We start from the raw sequence: 18,057 nt of genomic DNA, 5'->3' as shown, positions 1-18,057 counted from the left end.
AACTGTGTGAAGGGCTTCCCTGGTGGCGCAGTGGTTGAGAGTCTGCCTGCCGATGCAGGGGACACGGGTTCGTGCCCCGGTCTGGGAAGATCCCACATGCCGCGGAGCGGCTGGGCCCGTGAGCCATGGCCGCTGAGCCTGCGCTTCCGGAGCCTGTGCTCCACAACGGGGGAGGCCACAACAGTGAGAGGCCCGCGTACCACCAAAAAAAAAAAAAAAAAAAAAAAAAAAACTGTGTGAAGGACATAAACAGGCAATTCACAGAAAAAAATAGATGTCAAACATTTGTAAAGATTCCTAACTCCATTCATAATCAAATAAATGCCAGTTAAAATAATAATAAAAATATTTTTAAATCTCAGATTGGCAAAGATCACCTTCGACAAAGACGTCGTGAAGTAGGCATCTTATTTGTTCTTGTTGAGTGTTAATTGGTAAAACCTTTTGAAAGGCATTTAGTATTATCTACCAAGTTTTAAGTGTTATAGGCCCAGCAACTCTATACCAATAAACTTTTGAAAAAAAAATAGTAAGGATGCTTATTATCTCCTAAAGATAGGAGACAAGATACGAAACAAATGTCCAAACACAGGCGACCAATTAAGATGATACCCTCCTACAATTGCGTTTATGTAACTATGGAAGAGAATGTGAAGTATTCACTGATAATAAAATGTGTATTGGATGCTTAATTACGTGCCAGGAACTGTTCTAGGTACTGGGAGTATAGCTGTAAACAAAACGACAAAAACCCCTGCCCTCATGGAGCTCACATCCCATTGAGGGGAGGCAGATAACAGCATGATGCAGAAAAGGGTGAACAGGATGCTCATCAGTGTTATCAAGAAGAGGGAGTGGAGACACGTACACACAAATGTTTGTCTATGCACAGAAAACCTCTGGTAGGTAATAAAAGGAAGTGACTGCTACTGGAGAGGAGGACTGGAGGTCTGGGGAGACAACTTAAGTTTCCTGTGGAAAAAAAATTTTTTCTAACCACATATGTATATTAATTAAAAAGCGCGGGAGTTGGGGAGTAAAGGTGGAGAACACCACTACACGTCTTTAAAACACTGCCGGTTAAGTCCTCCGAACCTGAGGCTCAGCTGCTTCGGTTGCAGCGCGGGGCAGCAGGTTCCCGCCGCGGACATCAGGCAAGTCGGCTTGGGACTGGAATCATGGGCGGGGCTCGGGCCGCAGAGAAAGGAGTTCCTGGAGACGAGCCACGTGTGGAGAGCCGTCTGGGGAAAAGCACAAACCAGAAACAAGATATACAAGACGTGAGTAAATGCTGACGTTTGTACGACACGGTAGGGGGGAAAACTAGAGGATCAGATAGCCAGTTCAGAAGTCTACGCAGAACCTCGCACTTCACCAGAGGGCGGCCGCACTCTGCGCCTGCGCCAAACAGCAGCGCTTTTGCCGGCGCGCCCGCGGGGTGGCGCTGTCACGTCCGGCTAGCTTTCCAGGGGCCCGCAAGAGCGAAGAAACACCGCCTCTTCCGGGTGGAGAACTGGAAAGAGAATCACTTCCCGTCGCGGGGCCACGTCACTTCCTCTTAAGCGCGGCGCCTGGCTGGAGCGTCCCCACGAGCGTTCAACATGCGGATTGAGAAGTGTTATTTCTGTTCGGGTCCTATTTACCCAGGCCACGGCATGATGTTCGTTCGCAACGATTGCAAGGTGAGACGGCCGGGAGTAGCGCGCTCTCCGCTGTGCTCCCGCCGGGCTGAAGCCGCGCCCGCTCGGCGCGGAGTTCCTCTGCACCTGCGTGGGGTTTGGTCTAGGATTTCGGCTCGTGGGGCTGGTTTTGCTAGCGGCTCCGACCTCGACCTCCCTCTTGGAGAAGTTTCTCCTGCCGGCGTCGCGACCGGAGCTGGTCACTAGGCCGCCCTTGGGCGAGGCTGGCTGGGATGAGGTTGAGGAGCGATTCCAGCCAGCGCCGACGGGGAAGCTGGGAGTCTGTTTGCTCACTTTTGCACATGGGCCACGTTCTTCAGTTCGGTAAACTTTGTTGAACGCATGCCGGGTCAAGCATCATTGCTGAGGCCCGCGTCTGTACAGATGAATAAGACTTGGGGTCGGCCATAGCCTGTAGAGGTTGATAGAAATGTTGCATATGGCTTAATAGTAGAGTTATGTATTATGAAGCTGTTGGAGGTGTTTTGGAGAGGGTCGTCTGTAGAAAGGCACAGAAAGGAAGTGACGTTTATCCTGGATCTTGCGTTTTGCTTAAGAACGTGAGGAGAAGGCAATCTAGGTGGAAGGAAAACGAACAGTTTGAGCAAAGGCACAGAGGGGAGCAGATACTTCTCTGTTTAGGGAAATGACGGATTGCAGATGGTGATAGAGGCTTGGGGTAGGGCTATAATGAAGTACGGTTTCCACTGAATGTGTATCACTTTTTCAACGAATGATCATAAGTTGGGGACCGTCTGTATAAGGCCTCTTTGTGAAAGACTTTATGAGTGATACATGAATTTGCCTTTCATACCGGAATGGATCTCATTCCTCTGTTTAACACATTGTTTCTCAGAATTTGACCTCTCTTGTATTTGCTTCTGAATCACTGGACACTTGTAGAAAATACTGATTCCTGGTTTCCACCAGATCTATTGAATTGGAATCTCTGGGGAGAGAGGAAGAGGAGCTAGGAATCTATATTCAGTGAGGTGATTTTGACATGCTAAAGAACTACAGTTCCTACTTCATCACCTTATATCTGTATTCTACATGAAAGATATTGACCTCACTAAATTAGGAGTAAGGGGTCTTGCCAAAAGTGTGGGACCAAAGCTATGTTTGGAAACTTGAAAGAGCATGTAAAAGATTTTTTTTTTTTTTGGCGGTACGCGGGCCTCTCACTGTCGTGGCCTCTCCCGTTGCGGAGCACAGGCTCCGGACGCGCAGGCCCAGCGGCCATGGCTCACGGGCCTAGCCGCTCCGCAGCATGTGGGATCTTCCCGGACCGGGGCACGAACCCGTGTCCCCTGCATCTGCAGGCGGACTCTCAACCACTGCGCCACCAGGGAAGCCCAAAAGATTTTTAATTCCTGCTCTCAGGAACATGACAAAGAATTTATAGCAATGAATGAAATGATTGTCAGGCTGGGGTGTAATTCGCAGTGGGTATTATGGCTTTGTGGATGATTTGGTCATCATGACTATGATTTTTGTCCATCAGTGTTTGTCAGCTGGGTATGGGAATTAGAAAGGATGGTGGGAGCTATCTAGAGTTGGATGTTGATCTGGCAGACACAGTGGAAGTTCAAGTTGATGAGGAAGTCTATATTGCTAGCAAGGATAGTGTTGAATTAGCTGGGAGATAGCTTGCTGTAGGGAAGACCAGTGTATCCAGAACAGAGTTGATTGGGGAAATAAGAAGTAGAGGCCCTGAAGCACTAATGAAGAACAGGTACCTCATTTTTTTCTTTGTTGATGATTCCGAAATCTTTTTTTTTTTTTTTTTTGCGTTACGCGGGCCTCTCACTGTTGTGGCCTCTCCCGTTGCGGAGCAACAGGCTCCAGACGCGCAGGCTCAGCGGACATGGCTCACGGGCCCAGCCGCTCCGCGGCATGTGGGATCCTCCCGGACCGGGGCACGAAGCCGTGTCCCCTGCATCGGCAGGCAGATTCTTAACCACTGCGCCACCAGGGAAGCCCCGAAATCTTTATCTCCTTAGTTCCAGGTCTGAATTTTCCGCTTGACAGGGAAATCCTGTTTGTACCTAACAGTGAGCCTGCTGAGAGTGTTCCTTATTACCTCAAATGTTTTTGCTCTCTGAATTAATACTGTCATCCACCTAGACAGTTCTGCTAGAAACTGAGAGTCATCTTTGAATCTTTCACCATTTATATCTAGCTATAGGTTCTATCCATTCTGCCTTCGCAAAGGAGAGTGGTGTCTTAGCTTTCTTTCTGCCCACCTGCCCTGGTTCCAGATTAGGCATTTGTCACTTTTGTAGCCTCCTAAGTAGTCTTTCTTCATTTATGCTCTTAGCTTTTGGGGCCATCTTTCATAGAAACCTTCCCTCTTATGCTTCTCAGGTAGTTTCTTAAGAGTAGAATTAGTGTATTACTGCTCCATATTTTCATAGTTTGCAAACAGGAAAAATATACATGCTCTTAAGGTGTGCTTAATAAATGTTTGTTGAATTAATGGCATAAGAAGGTGTTGAAGGACTTTGAGGCTCAGATGGATCATTTGTGTACATGTTGAAGACTGAGGATGATGCCAGAGGACTAGGTTAAAAGGGAAATTTGAGTCTGTGAAGCTTTGTCTCACACATAATCGTTTACCACCTACCCCACCATAGATTTAACCACTTCCTTAATGTGTACTTGCATATTACTTTATACTTGATTATTGTGTATAGCTATATCCCATTGTTTATATCCTAGTCCGTTCTTTATCTCTCTTGTTTGCAAAATGAGATTTTACCACATTGCTAGACTAAGCTTCTCAAGGTAGGGCATCTTTTGTTGTTGTTGTTTTTATTTTTTATTTTTGGCGGTACGCGGGCCACTTTTTCTTTTTGCGGTACGCGGGCCTCTCACTGCTGTGGCCTCTCCCGTTGCGGAGCACAGGCTCCGGACGCAAAGGCTCAGCGGCCATGGCTCACGGACCCAGCCGCTCCGTGGCATGTGGGATCTTCCCGGACCGGGGCGCGAACCCGCGTCCCCTGCATCGGCAGGCGGACTCTCAACCACTGTGCCACCAGGGAAGCCCGGGCATCATGTTTTAATTATTCTTGTATTTCTTGCATCTAGTACAACATCCAGCACATAGTAGCTGCTCCTTATTTGGGGATTGAATCCCCATCCCATTTCAATGACTCCAGTCTCTTCAGATAATGCATTGTGCTTTTCAGGTGACGTCTGTTAGATATGGAGTTCAAGTAGACTTGCCTGTAACTTCGCATTGGCTCTCTTTGGAACCGAGGAGACCTGGGACAAGTTCAGGCCTCTCATTAGGTATATCTCAGAAATGGGGATTTGTTTAGGAGTTATCTAGTAGGTATTAAATATTGAAGGCTTTTACTTTAAAAAGGTAATAGTACTTTGACTGAAAATACTCAAAGAAATTTTACCAATAATGATTTTATAGTGAATTATTCCAGAAGACTACAATAGTTCTATTTTCTAGTTGGTTTGAAATTAATTCAAGAATGTAGACATGCTTTTACTCAAGTCTCCCAGGAGAGGGCTCTCCATGAGGTCAGGGCTTAGATCAGATTGATCTAGTATTGACCATTTCTAAGAAAACTATGTCCTAGTGTATTTAGTGACCTATTTGAAGGTCTCCATAGAACAAAGTGTATATGAAATAAAAAGTATTTTGGTTTGTGATATGTGCGCGTGTGTGTGTGTGTGTGTATGTGTATGTTAGCTTGAAATGGTGATATCTTATTTTGACCCTTTTTTTTGAATGGGTCACATTTTCTAGGTATGATAATTCAACTTAATTTTCTTTGCCAAGATCTACAAACTCAATTACTTTTCCTCTTCAGATTTCCTCTAGTAATACACACAAATTTCAATGTATTCTAAGACAAAGTAACAAAATGATGCATTTTAGACTTAAAAAATGAGTCCCAATAAGCCATTTCAGGAGCATGTTGAATCATCATTAAATTGTAAACACTATTAAAGGATCACATCTTTGGGGATGAAAGTGAAGAATTAAAGTAGTGAAGAATCTTCCTAGTAGATCTCTGAATAAATACTTTAGAAAACAAATCTATAGCCAGTTTTTTTTTTTTTTTTTTTTTTGCGTTACGCGGGCCTCTCACTGCTGTGGCCTCTCCCGTTGCAGAGCACAGGCTCCGGGCGCGCAGGCTCAGCGGCCATGGCTCACGGGCCCAGCCGCTCCGCGGCATGTGGGATCCTCCCGGACCGGGGCACAAAGCCGTGTCCCCTGCATCGGCAGGCGGACTCTCAACCACTGCGCCACCAGGGAAGCCCTATAGCCAGTTTTAGTTGCTTTTTTGAAATTATTTTGTGCAACGGTGGAAAGAACCAAAGGAAGTTTCAGAATGGTTGTTTGAAACTTTTAACCCCCTCCTCCCATTGAGGTATTTAGAAAGTGAATTTTGAGAATTATTGTGAATTGCAAAGGGATTTAAATAAATAACTTTCCTTAAAACTGTTCCCTTCATTCAAGATCATTTGTAAGGTTTTACTATTATTCTATAAAAATGGTTGTTTTTAACCATATTTTTGGGGCCTTCCATCTTTAGTTGTGATGATGTTTATTAGTCAAAAAATAGTTCAATTTCCATTTTATGTGATATGTCTCACACATTTCTAAATGGTGTTGTGAGTAAGTAGAAGCAGTTGTGAGTGAGAACCATTGTTATTTCTCAGACTTTATAGTATATTTTGTCTGGTAGGATAACATCCTATGGTATAAAATTTTTTAATATTGACTTTTCACTATTTTAACACTTTTCTTGTAGGTGTTCAGATTCTGTAAATCCAAGTGTCATAAAAACTTCAAAAAGAAGCGCAATCCTCGCAAGGTCAGGTGGACTAAAGCATTCCGGAAAGCAGCTGGTAAAGAGCTCACAGTGGTGAGTACAGTTAGCTATCAGTATAGTTTTTACAGTTTTCAAAATTTTAACTTCTGGGTGGGAGATGTGATTTAATTAACTCTAACAAGGCTTCCTATAGAATGGTTAATGAGTGACTTATTTGCATTTGGGTTTGGTAATCTCATTCTCACATGATCCCCAAAACCATAAATCTGTAGAATTCTGAAAAGGAAAAAAATTCCTAATCTATAGTTTGTAGAAGTGATTTTTCTTATTCTCGAAAAAGTATTTTTAGCTCTTGCAACAAGGGGAGAATTACTTAAATGGATTGAAGTTGGAAATTGCTACTTAGGGATTTTTCTTATTCTCGAAAAAGTATTTTTAGCTCTTGCAACAAGGGGAGAATTATTTAAATGGACTGAAGTTGGAAATTGCTACTTAGGGATTTTGAAAGGAGGTTAAGATATTAAAGGGTTTTTGACTAGCAGTGAGGGCTCAGATGAGGTTTGTAATAGACTTATTTATCAGTTTCTTGATTTCTTTAGCAGGACTCTGTGTCTGAGAGCAGAGAGCTTAGTTCATAATGGCAGTGTACGGAGGAATAGTGAGGAATCAGGGGTGAGGGAGTTCCACAGGCTACCTTTGAAGGGGGGAGAGCTTTCAACTGTCCCCTCCCGCCAGACTTCCTCTTCCCCCAAACCCATGACTCTTTCCCACCTCGCCACTCCGTAAAGGCAGTATCTAAGTAGTTGCTATGAAGCCCTTTGCTGTCTTTCTCGACACCTGAGGTTCTTCAGTGAACATAAAGAATATTTTTTGACAACATGTAAGGCCAAATCATAATTGTCACAAAAGTTATTTTCACTATGGACGAATAGATTTGTAGCGTCTCAAATACAGGTGGCAACTGTATGAGTGAAGAAAGGATGATGGGTCATAGTCATTTGCTGGTGACCACTTACCTTGTCATGGCTGAGGTTACTGTGATCTGAACAGAGGCATGTGTATATAAATGAAATAGCCAAGTGCAGAGTTAATGCTGTTCCATATGCCAGAGTGTGATAGATTTGAAAACTAAGAAATATCTAGTTTTTCCAAAATTATTTTGCATGTTTTGAGATAAATAGGATTGTTAATTGTCAAAATACCAACTACATTTGGAGGGGACTAAAGAATTTCAGGGTGAAGCTTATGTCATACAGAGTAGTACCACATTATTTGAAGATGTATAGTTTCAACTCTGTGCTGTAACACAAAGGTTTATAGGTATTGAAATATATAAATATGCTAGGTATTTTTGTTGAACCATATGTGGTTCTCAGTGTTTGACTCTTTTTGATCTATGGGAAAAGGCAATTTCATATGTTTCAATCTAATATAAAGTTTTCTGGCTGTGATTCTCATCTAGGAACAGGAAATTAGGGAAGCTTTTTTAGTTTGTTTATAATCCCCATGATTGTTATAGGCCCCTCTGAGGGATGGGGGTGATCCTCTCCCCTACCCCTCCCTTTGAGAATCACTCATACATAGACGTTTTCAATAGGGCAATCTTGTACATCATGGTGTTTAAAGGAGAAAAAGTTTGAAAACTTGTATCCTCTGGGATCGCCCTGGGGGAAATCTTAATATGTGCCCATAGCTTTGAAACACTTAGAACTTTTATGAAAAGGAGAAAAAGTTTCAAGAAATGTTTCCTTTCTACCTCTCTTAAAACTATATTTCTTCTCTTCTTATAGGATAATTCATTTGAATTTGAAAAACGTAGAAATGAACCTGTCAGATACCAGCGAGAGCTATGGAATAAAACCAGTAAGTCACAAGGACTACCGGGAATTTTCAGGAGACACTGGTTTGGGATATTACCATAACTTTAATATCAGTTGGTTGTTTAAATATTAAATTTCTTCTTTTAATCAGTTAGCTTTTATACTTTTATCCTTATTTTAATGGCTCTGTTGTATTTGTGGGGGTTTTTTATAAGCTCTCCCAAATCCTTTTCAGAATTGAAAATGACATAATTATTAAATTTGATATTATTTGAAGTGCCTACACAGAAATATAAAAACATTCAAATATCTGGGGAAAAAAATAGAGATGTAGAATACTTTTGGGGGGGGTGAGTGTGACATAGTTAAAATATACAAAAAACCTAACATACTTTACAAGTTTAGATAATTTGGTTTAGGGATATAAGTATTGTTTTCTGTATACCTAATAAAACTTAGTGATTCTGTAAAGTTAAAAAGTACAGCATGTAAAGTGATAATTACAAATTTTCTAAGAGAACTTTTAAGTGCTTGACTTGGGTAAAAATGAAGCTATAGGCTACTGAAACTAAAAGCGGTAATGTTTAATTCTTATCTACCTACCTACCTATCTCTCTGTTTTGTTTACTTATTTAAGAAAGCAGAGGCTTTAATTTAAAAAATTTTCATATGTAGTAAAACGTAGTTCCTTAAGCTAGCTTGTAGATTCCACTATGTCTCTATGTGTGTTTGAGGCCCTTGGCCCTGCCTTTTCGCCTTCCCCCATGCCTACTTATGCAGCCTTTAGCCATTTCTAGTCTTGGATGTGGAGGTGATGTAGTTTGTTAACTAGAAGTCTCTAAGACTTAGAATTCTACCAACTTTATTGGTCTCTAATGGATTATTGGCAGGGCATACTTTTCAACACCTTTTCACCAGTTAGTCACAAGACTTCAGAGGAAGAGTTGGAAAGTTACGGGCCTTTGTAGTAGCATTTGACACCCTCTAAAGCCTTGTTTATCTTCCTGAACTGTGTGGAAAAATCAGAGTCCCAATTGGGAATTGCCTAAGTATTCTGCCCCTTGGTGTGCTTGTTTGTTTGGTTTTTTTCTCTTTTTAAAAAATAAGGTCTTTCCCTTCTGTTTTGTAATTAGAGGAGTAGTTAATTTCTGATTAGCAGTTGGTTTTATTGGGTTTATTTAGTAAGGAAATAACACTGATTCAAACTCAAGGATTTCTAAAGAGATTAATAGGGTTTTTTAAATTGAGATTATAATTGACATATATTAGTTTCAGGTGCACAGCACAATGATTTGATATTTGTATATATTGTGAAATGATCACCAAAATAAATCTGGTTAACATCTACATCATACATAGCTAATTTTCATAGGATTATTAAATTGATTCCTAAAGGTACTCTTGGCAGGGACATTATTGGAAGATCCTAAAGCATTTCTGGACCCCATTGAGTTTTATTTCACTTTGGCCTTTGTTTTCTTTTTTGTTACTACTTGAAGATAGCAGCTCCAGACCATTTTTACCTATAACTACTTTTATTTGGTGGGTATTCAGCTTGATATGGAAACTGAGGTACATATTTTAGTCATCTGTAGATCTTCAGTTACTAAGATCCTCTGTGCTGGTATCATGATGTTTATGTTGTTCTTGAGAAATACTGTGTGTTCTCTAAGATGTTGTATCCTTTACCAATAACCACTGACTCTAGCATACAAAGATGAACAGGGCATATACAGTCCCTGATCTCTCAGTGCATTTTACTGAGTACTCTATTTTATTGTTTCTGTTAGACAGTAATTGGTTCAGGTATTATCACAGAGTCTCATTCATTTGCCCCACTCGGATCCACAGACTACACTTTAAGAATCTGGATTGGGAATTGTTCTATTTAGTATGGTAGCCACTAGCCACAGGGGCTACTGAGCAATTAAAATGTGACTAGCCTGAATTGAGATGTTCTGTAAATATAAAATACATGCTGGATTCTGAATACTTAGTATGAAAACAAGCATAAAATATCTCAGTAATAATTTTTTATATTAATTACATGTTGAAATGACAGTATTTTGGATATGTTGGGTTAAACAAAATGTGTCTTAAATTTAATTTCAAACTGTTTCTTTTTACTTTTTAAAAAAAATGTGGCTACTAGAAAATTTTAAATTACATATGTGATTTATCTTATATTGGACAGTGCTGATATAGATTCTAGAGTAGTTGGACTCAACTCCCTTATAGCCAAGGCTCCTGTACACATTTTCTGAAACAGTTGGATTTTAGTGGTTAAGAACGTGGTAAATTGATTGACTGGTTCATTCTACCAGTATTCATCATGTGCAGATCATATCCTAGGCACTTGAAGAAAAAGTGGCTTTTATGACTAGGAAGGTAGAGTCTATTTATGAAGATGACAAGCTAAGAATGGGATTAATTGCCATTAATCCAAGTTCTCTGTAAAATAAAATTTTCAAGTACAAGGAAAATTTAGTAGTAAAGGCTTTTGCAAAATAAAAGTTAGAGAAATGATACGTGGGAAAGAGTCAACAGTGATATCAGCCAAGGGTACATACCTTTGTCAGCTATTTTAGTAGGAATTGTTTTTTAATAGGAATTGTTTTGCAGTGAGTTTTTTGTTTCGTTTAATCCACTTCTGAGCCACAGTAAAGTAGCGATTGTTAAAGCTGCTGTTGGTTATAATCATCCTGCTTGAATGTGCATAAATTTGTTAACGTTTATGAATTTTTTTGTAGTTGATGCAATGAAGAGAGTTGAAGAGATCAAACAGAAACGCCAGGCTAAATTTATAATGAACAGGTATGAATATTTTAAAATATCTTTATTTTCATGTAACTTCAGACTTTCAAAAACCGGCAAGATAGTATAAAGAAGTCTTGTATATTCTGTTGGCATTTTGCCAAATTTACTTTAACTCTGCGTAGTAAGTTGAAGACATGATGCCTTTTCCTTCTGAGTATGCTTCAATATATACATATATATATGCTAAGAGTAGTATGTTCTTTTTCTTTGGGTTTTTAAAATTGAGGTATAATTGACACACATTAGTTTCAGGTGTACAGCATAAGAACATGCTCTTAATAACCACAGTATAGTTAAATCAGAAAATTAACACTGATAAAATACTATAGACCATACTAGATTTACCTGTTGTTCCAATAATATCCTTCATAGCAGCAGAAAATCCTGGCTCATACATTGCATTTAGTGGTCATATCTCCTCAAGCTCCTTTAATCCAGACAGTTTCTCACCTTTGTCTTAGATGACACTGGCATGTTTGAAGAGTACAGGTCAGTTATTTCGTAGAACGTTCCCCAGTTTTTGTTTGATGTTTTCTTCGCGATTAGATTCAGGCCCCTTTGGCCAGAACATCATAGAAGTGTGTCCCCCTTAAGCACCCCAGCAGAGGCACCTGTTGTCCCTTACTGGTGATGTTAACTTTCATTGCTTGGTTAAAGTAGTGTCTGCCAGTTTTCTCCACTGGAAAGTTACTGTTTTTTCCCCTTTTTTAATCAGTACATATCTTGAGGGAGACACATTGAGACTCAGCAAAGAAAGCCTGTTACTCCTCAAACTGATACCTGCTGGTTTTCACATCCAGTAGAGTTCTGCCTGAATCTGTTACTACTGTGATTGTTGCCAAATGGTGGTTTTTCTGATTTCATCATTTCTTCTCCGTTTATTAGTTGACCTTCTTATCTAAGAAAGAGCATTTTCCTTTTTCTCCAGTTCCAAAATTTATTCTTTTATTCATTTATTCACATCATATCTGTGTGTATTCATTAATTCTTACTGTATTCAATGAGTTCTAATTCTTTGTCATTATTTTGATGTTCTAAGTACCCAAGTTGGCCAGTGAGAATTCCTTCAGGCAGGCGTGTGTCATTTTGACAGTTCCTCAACATTCTTTGAGTCCTTTCTTGCTTTATGGCTAATGAGATTGCCCCTGCCCCAACTTGGAATTGGCTGTTTCTTTAGAAGGGGTATCGCTTTTGATCTAGTCGCCATAAAAGTCATAGAAAAGCATGCGTCAACAGCTTTCTGGCTTTAAAATTTTTTTTTTTAAAGCATTACAAAAAAGGACCCAAATGCTTGAGAACTAGTCTGTTAGCTTTTTTTGTTGAATGTCTTGTGTTTTGTGCTCTTGTAATTACTGAATGATTTAAAAAATTAGGTAACACAGAGACTACAAATCTTTATCCTCAAATAGAGAACACAGGCACTTTAATAATTAGAGATTCTTACTCTGTAATCTCTGAGACTTGTTAATTCTTTGTTTCAGTCACATCCCTTCATTCACCAAGCAAAATATCTTTTCAACCTGTTTTATTCCCGACTATGTGCTAGGAGTACAGTGAATGAACAAATTGGGAGTGCAGGAATCATGTTTAAGCTAATTAGGAACAAGAAATGAATTGTGTTCCCATTGCTCATTTGTGTGGCTAACTTACTACAATTTTGACAAATTAGGAATTAATGTCTTTTAAAGAGGTTTTAGTAACTGTTTGGCCTTAATGTGTTTTATCCTAGGTTGAAGAAAAATAAAGAACTACAGAAAGTTCAGGACATTAAAGAAGTGAAGCAAAACATCCATCTTATCCGGGCCCCTCTTGCAGGTAAGTACTGCGTTACGCAGGAGTTCTCTGCCTTAAGTAGAGAAATGAAAAACCTGGATTGTTGTGGTCCATGTAATTGGTACCAGCCAACTTTTTAAGGTTGAATCTTTTTATGTAAATGTTCTCCCTCATTTATGATATGACTATTTATAAAAATCATTCATTTAGTGTGTTTCCCAGTTCCAGTCAATTTATTGCATATGGTGTTTCTTTTCTCCCTTCATAAAATCCTAGCTTCCACAAAATCCAAGTTAATCAAAACGATTTGAGTAATAATTTAATAGATGATTTTGCCTCATACCTGTTTTGATTAAAGGATAATGTTTTATATCAGTAGCTCTCTTGTTGTGGGAGTTACTTGGGGGACTTAGTATGTAAACATAGAGGTCCAAGCCCCTTGAATTTGGACCTCTGTTCTTTAGTAGCTCTCCAGGTGAGTCTGATACTTCAGTTTGAGAACTACAGTTTTGTATTAAAAACCCTCCTTGTGCTTATGTAACTTAGTTAGGCACTCACTTGGGCAGTTGCTTGTGTGCATAATTTCTTTTGTGAGATGCTAGGAAACCACTCTTTTTACTCAGCTGGTGCCAAGTACAATCTGTTAAAAGGAGAGAAATTTTGGTGAGATTTAGCTATGCCTAAACCTTAGTAAAGTCAAATCCTATAACCACATATTGGGTAGATTTATGCAAAAGTCCTAGCTAGGTGGTTTTTGTACCAAATTTTTAAAAAATAGACAAAATCCTGGAGCATTGTTTCACATATAGATGATATGGACTGACAGACACCCAAAAAACAATAGGAATGAACCATTGTTACCTAAGTTTTTAGGTAACCCTCTTTGAGGTAGGTAGTACAGTGTTAAGAGCAGAGACCCTGGTTCAAGGTGGCCAGGGTTCACATCCCAGCTCTTTGTCAAGAGTTTAATTTCTTTCTCCCTCCCCCCCTTTTTTTTAAGGCAAAGGAAAGCAGCTGGAAGACAAAATGGTACAGAAATTACAACAGGATGTGGACATGGAAGATGTTTCTTAGAACTCTTACTGTCTGTAACCATTTCTATAAGTGCATCTGGAAGTCTCCTTTGGAGACATAGAACTTCTAAATTATTGTTTTTTTTTCATATACGGTCACTCATATGAAACAGGATTAAAGTACTTCCTTCCTACATTGCTATCTGTAGAACAGCAGATATGGATGCTAGATTGCATCTCAATGTTAAGCCTTCACTGAGAGAGACAGCTTTATAAGTCATGAAAATTATGTTTGTAAATACAGAAGTGAATTGTGGACATAAAATGGTCATGCCATTTGGTTAATGGCACTAGGCAGCGTTTATGTAATAATTAATGGCAAATTCAAGACGAGTAATATATAAAATAAAATTTTCATTGCAGTAAAATATTCTTTTCCTAGAAGGGATACAGCAAGGAACTAACAATCTGTATGATAATTAGCCTCTAGTAATTTCTTTTGATTTTAGTACTTCTGGTTTTGGTTTATTAGCTTCTTAGAAAAACATAATGGTCTAATATATTGAAGCCTAATTATGTTGGACCGTTTTGATCTGGTTTTAACTATTATGATTGATAGGCATTTGTGGATGTTGGGGGTCAGTGGAATAGTCTCTTCCTGAAATGGCAGTATATAATTTCTACTTTGGAGAATACTCACTTCTAAGTTGAGATTCCTAGTAGAATGAGCTTTATTTTTCTAGGTGTCCAGTACCTATTAACATTTTTTGTGTGGTTTTCTTTTTAAAAACTGCTTAATTGTTTGTGGAAAATTGGACGTATGGGTAGCACATTATAGATTATTTGCACATAAAATTGTTTCTGAAGTAAGTGCCTACGTATTTATTTAAAAGTACTAAACAAAAGGTATGAAGTTTGCTCACATATACTAAGAAGTAAGAGATACATTTAAAGAGAAATGTATACTTTATACTTCATGTTTTCTTATTTTTACATTACTTATGAGTAAGTACGTTTAGAGTATTAGGTAACTCAGTTTTTTTTTTTAGGACAAAATTTAGAATAAATTACAAGTTTTAAGGTTATATAATTATATAGTAATGGCTAAATTTTTATTTTAGTATTAGATAGTAAAAAAGTGGACTGATCACTGGACCAGGTGTTAGAAGACCTGAATCCAGCTTTGTTCTTATTGATAAAATAAAGCTCATTTGTAAACAACATTATTGATGCAACATTTAGGGGAAATATGTATGTAAAGACATTTGTAAAATTACTTGAAGTTTTCATTGCATTCTGTATTTATGTTTGTTTTAATATAAACTTGTTTAAAATTACATACTAAGAAACTAAGTTTTACTTAGTTTTACTAAGTAAGTTTTACTAAGTTTTAAGAAACAAATTTCTTACTGTGCTAGTTAGGGAGCAGCTTAGCTATTGCTTTGAGATCATTAATTGGGGAAATTGAGCTGAAACAAAGAGCTGACATTGTATCTCAGATTTAACATTCAGGCAGTTCTCTTAGCTGTCAGGATTTCATATTACTGTGAGACTCCAGATAAGTATTTGGATGCAAATGCCATGATTTTATCCACCCACAGCTTTTTAAGCTTGGTTGGACCACTGAGGATGAGTTGTCCCTTTAAAGTTTGCCTGAGAGTGGTGAGGTACAATGGTTTTTAGGCTACAATTGTTTTAGCTTGTCTGGTTGAGACCTCTGCTGGGCAGTTAGCATAAACACAAAAGCATAAATTGTCCAGACACTCACTACACAGAATATATTCTCTCATTGTTTAAGAACAGCATTGGGCTGGAAGTCAGATAATTTTTTTTAACATGTACCTCTTAAAAAACCTTGTAAGATTGCAGAAAAAAAATTCTCACGTGAAAAAAAAAATCTCATTTCTTAAATATGGAAACCCTAGGAAGATGTTTACCCTGTGGAAGAAAGTTTGAGAAGGACTAGCCTATTATCTCATGAAGTAGACAGCATTTTTCTAATTTTATAAATGGCCAAATCTCAGGTGTAAAATATTGCCCCTTAATCACACGGAACAGAAGATGGAAGAGGCAGGGATTTGTGTTCTTACCAGTCTGTTTCCAGCGTTGCCCTGTGTTTATATGGAAGGGATTGATCTAGAGCCTCTCAGATCCCATCTTCACAAGTCCAGGTGTTAGCTGCAACACTCACTTGACTATACTTTGGTTTCTTCATCTGAAAAAAAAAATGGAGACAATACTATGACTAACCTCGGGAGTTTTATGAGGATCTAATTAGTTAATACATGTAAAATAGTCATTTCAAGTCCACCACTATAGTAAGGTACTGTTAAAATGTTAGCTATTAAGGTTGGTTGTGTGACCACACAAACTCAGTAACAGCAAAGGACTTTGACCTGGAAGAAAGATGGAAGGTCTTAGGGTTTGGGGCTAGCTGTGCTAAATTAAGTGCAGTGTACTTAGTCTACAAAGTGATATGTATGGTTTAAAATGTTAATTTTAGCCTTTATGTCAGCTGGCAAGTTCAGTTATTAAAAGCATCTCATTCCACAAACATTCTCTGCTGTGAAGATTGGGAGGGGGAAATACATTTCTGGTTCATTAGCATTAGTTTAAAAAATGAATCATCGCCCATAGTTTTAAGGGCTAATTTACATGATATAAGGGAAGTTATCTTTTCCCCTCTGTCCTTAAGCTTACATTTTAAATGGAGATCTGGAAAAAGACATCAGACTTTAATCACTCAATATAAATTCCAATATTGAATGAACACTACACCTTGTAAAAATTAACTTAGCAGCCTGCTGAATTAAGAGTGTTGAAAAACTAAGGGGAAAAATATATTAAAAAATCAGTTTCAAAGGCTATAGGAAGAATTTTCGAAGGTGTCTATTCTTTACTGATACATAGCAGAATGGAAAAGTTAACCCACATGGTTTACCCTGCACGTGTTTACACTGAGTGTATCCATCAGCCTCATGTTGATTTGAATCGTTTTTGTCTGTTGTTGAATTTCTTTTTAAAGGAGAAGTGACCTTTTTCTTATCTTTTCTGACATTCTGGATGTAACAGTCTCTAGTTTCTGGTGCCATGGGGTGAGTCTCTAACTTAAGCTCTCCTGCTTGAACACTCTCCCTAGGTTTTGTATCTTAATTCAAGCTATCATGCAGGGGTTGGAGGTGATGTTTCTACCAACATGACCTTCCCTGGGGTACCAGTTACCTGAACTGATTCTCTAGGTTGCCATTGATTCTGTGGCTTCCCTTTGATCCTGCCAATAAATTCCTTTTGCCAGTGTTTGTAACCAAAAATCTTGATTGATAGCCATCCCCATCCTCTCCAGCAACTCCAGGCAACCCATTTCTATCATAATCTATTAAGATTGCAGGGACTGTTTCTTATCCCAGACACATTAGGTACCTGGTGCATGGAAGGTGCTCAATAAATGCGACTAAATGTAGCCATTTGCTAGGTTTACTCCTGTTTATCTTTAAGATAGCCAGTAACTTGGAAGATATAAAGAATCAATTAGCAGCAGAGAGATACTACATTAGGAAAGGAAGCAGCCTGTCTGTGACTTTAACATTAATTATATCTGCACTGTTGGGAAGACTTGCTGAAGAACAGTGCTTGCCTTGGGTTGCAAAAAACTGATTTTGCTGCTTAGGTCTAGCCGTCTAGTGGTGGTACACTAACCTCTACTTCTGGGTCTGGCTGGAGCATTCACAAGTCAAGAAATCCCAGGAAGAACTGAGCATGAGCCATGGTTTTGGCAGGTTTCTTAATGTTTTGTCTGGAACTTGCTTTGCTGGTGGAAGTAGAACTTTACTTCAGGAGCCACAGAGTCTAAGTTAGAAATAAGGACAATTGGGAAGAATCTGTTAAAAGAGTACTGCTTCTCTAAAGGAATGTTAACCAACCAAAAAATACAGGAGACTGGTCCGTTAGCATTTTGAGGAACTCTTTGTTTTGAGAATGCCAGATTTTAAATACTTCGTTTGTTTAATATATTCCAATAAAGTGTATATATGTTTGGTTTGGCACCAAGCCTTGGACTCTTAAGAGGAACACCAATGAACAGTATGCCATTCTAGCCAGTGAGTTACCTCACACTGTTTTCCAGTGTACATTTGATGATATTGTTACATATTAACTC

The 18,057-nt window shown here is 38.8% G+C and overlaps 1 protein-coding gene across 1 annotated transcript; it reads left to right on the top strand.

The window, feature by feature from the left end:
* Positions 1–1,544: 1,544 nt before the first annotated feature.
* RSL24D1 (ribosomal L24 domain containing 1) lies at positions 1,545–17,938 on the top strand. Its single transcript, XM_081228746.1, has 6 exons — positions 1,545–1,682; positions 6,458–6,571; positions 8,269–8,341; positions 11,049–11,112; positions 12,845–12,930; positions 13,889–17,938. The coding sequence occupies exons 1-6, from the start codon at positions 1,602–1,604 to the stop codon at positions 13,960–13,962; spliced, it is 492 nt and encodes a 163-aa protein (XP_081084872.1). The 5' UTR covers positions 1,545–1,601; the 3' UTR covers positions 13,963–17,938.
* Positions 17,939–18,057: the final 119 nt, after the last annotated feature.

The sequence above is a fragment of the Mesoplodon bidens genome (genome assembly GCF_964165515.1).
Source record: "Mesoplodon bidens genome assembly, chromosome: 3".
NCBI lineage: Eukaryota > Metazoa > Chordata > Mammalia > Artiodactyla > Ziphiidae > Mesoplodon > Mesoplodon bidens.
This window is presented reverse-complemented; position numbering and strand designations above follow the sequence as displayed.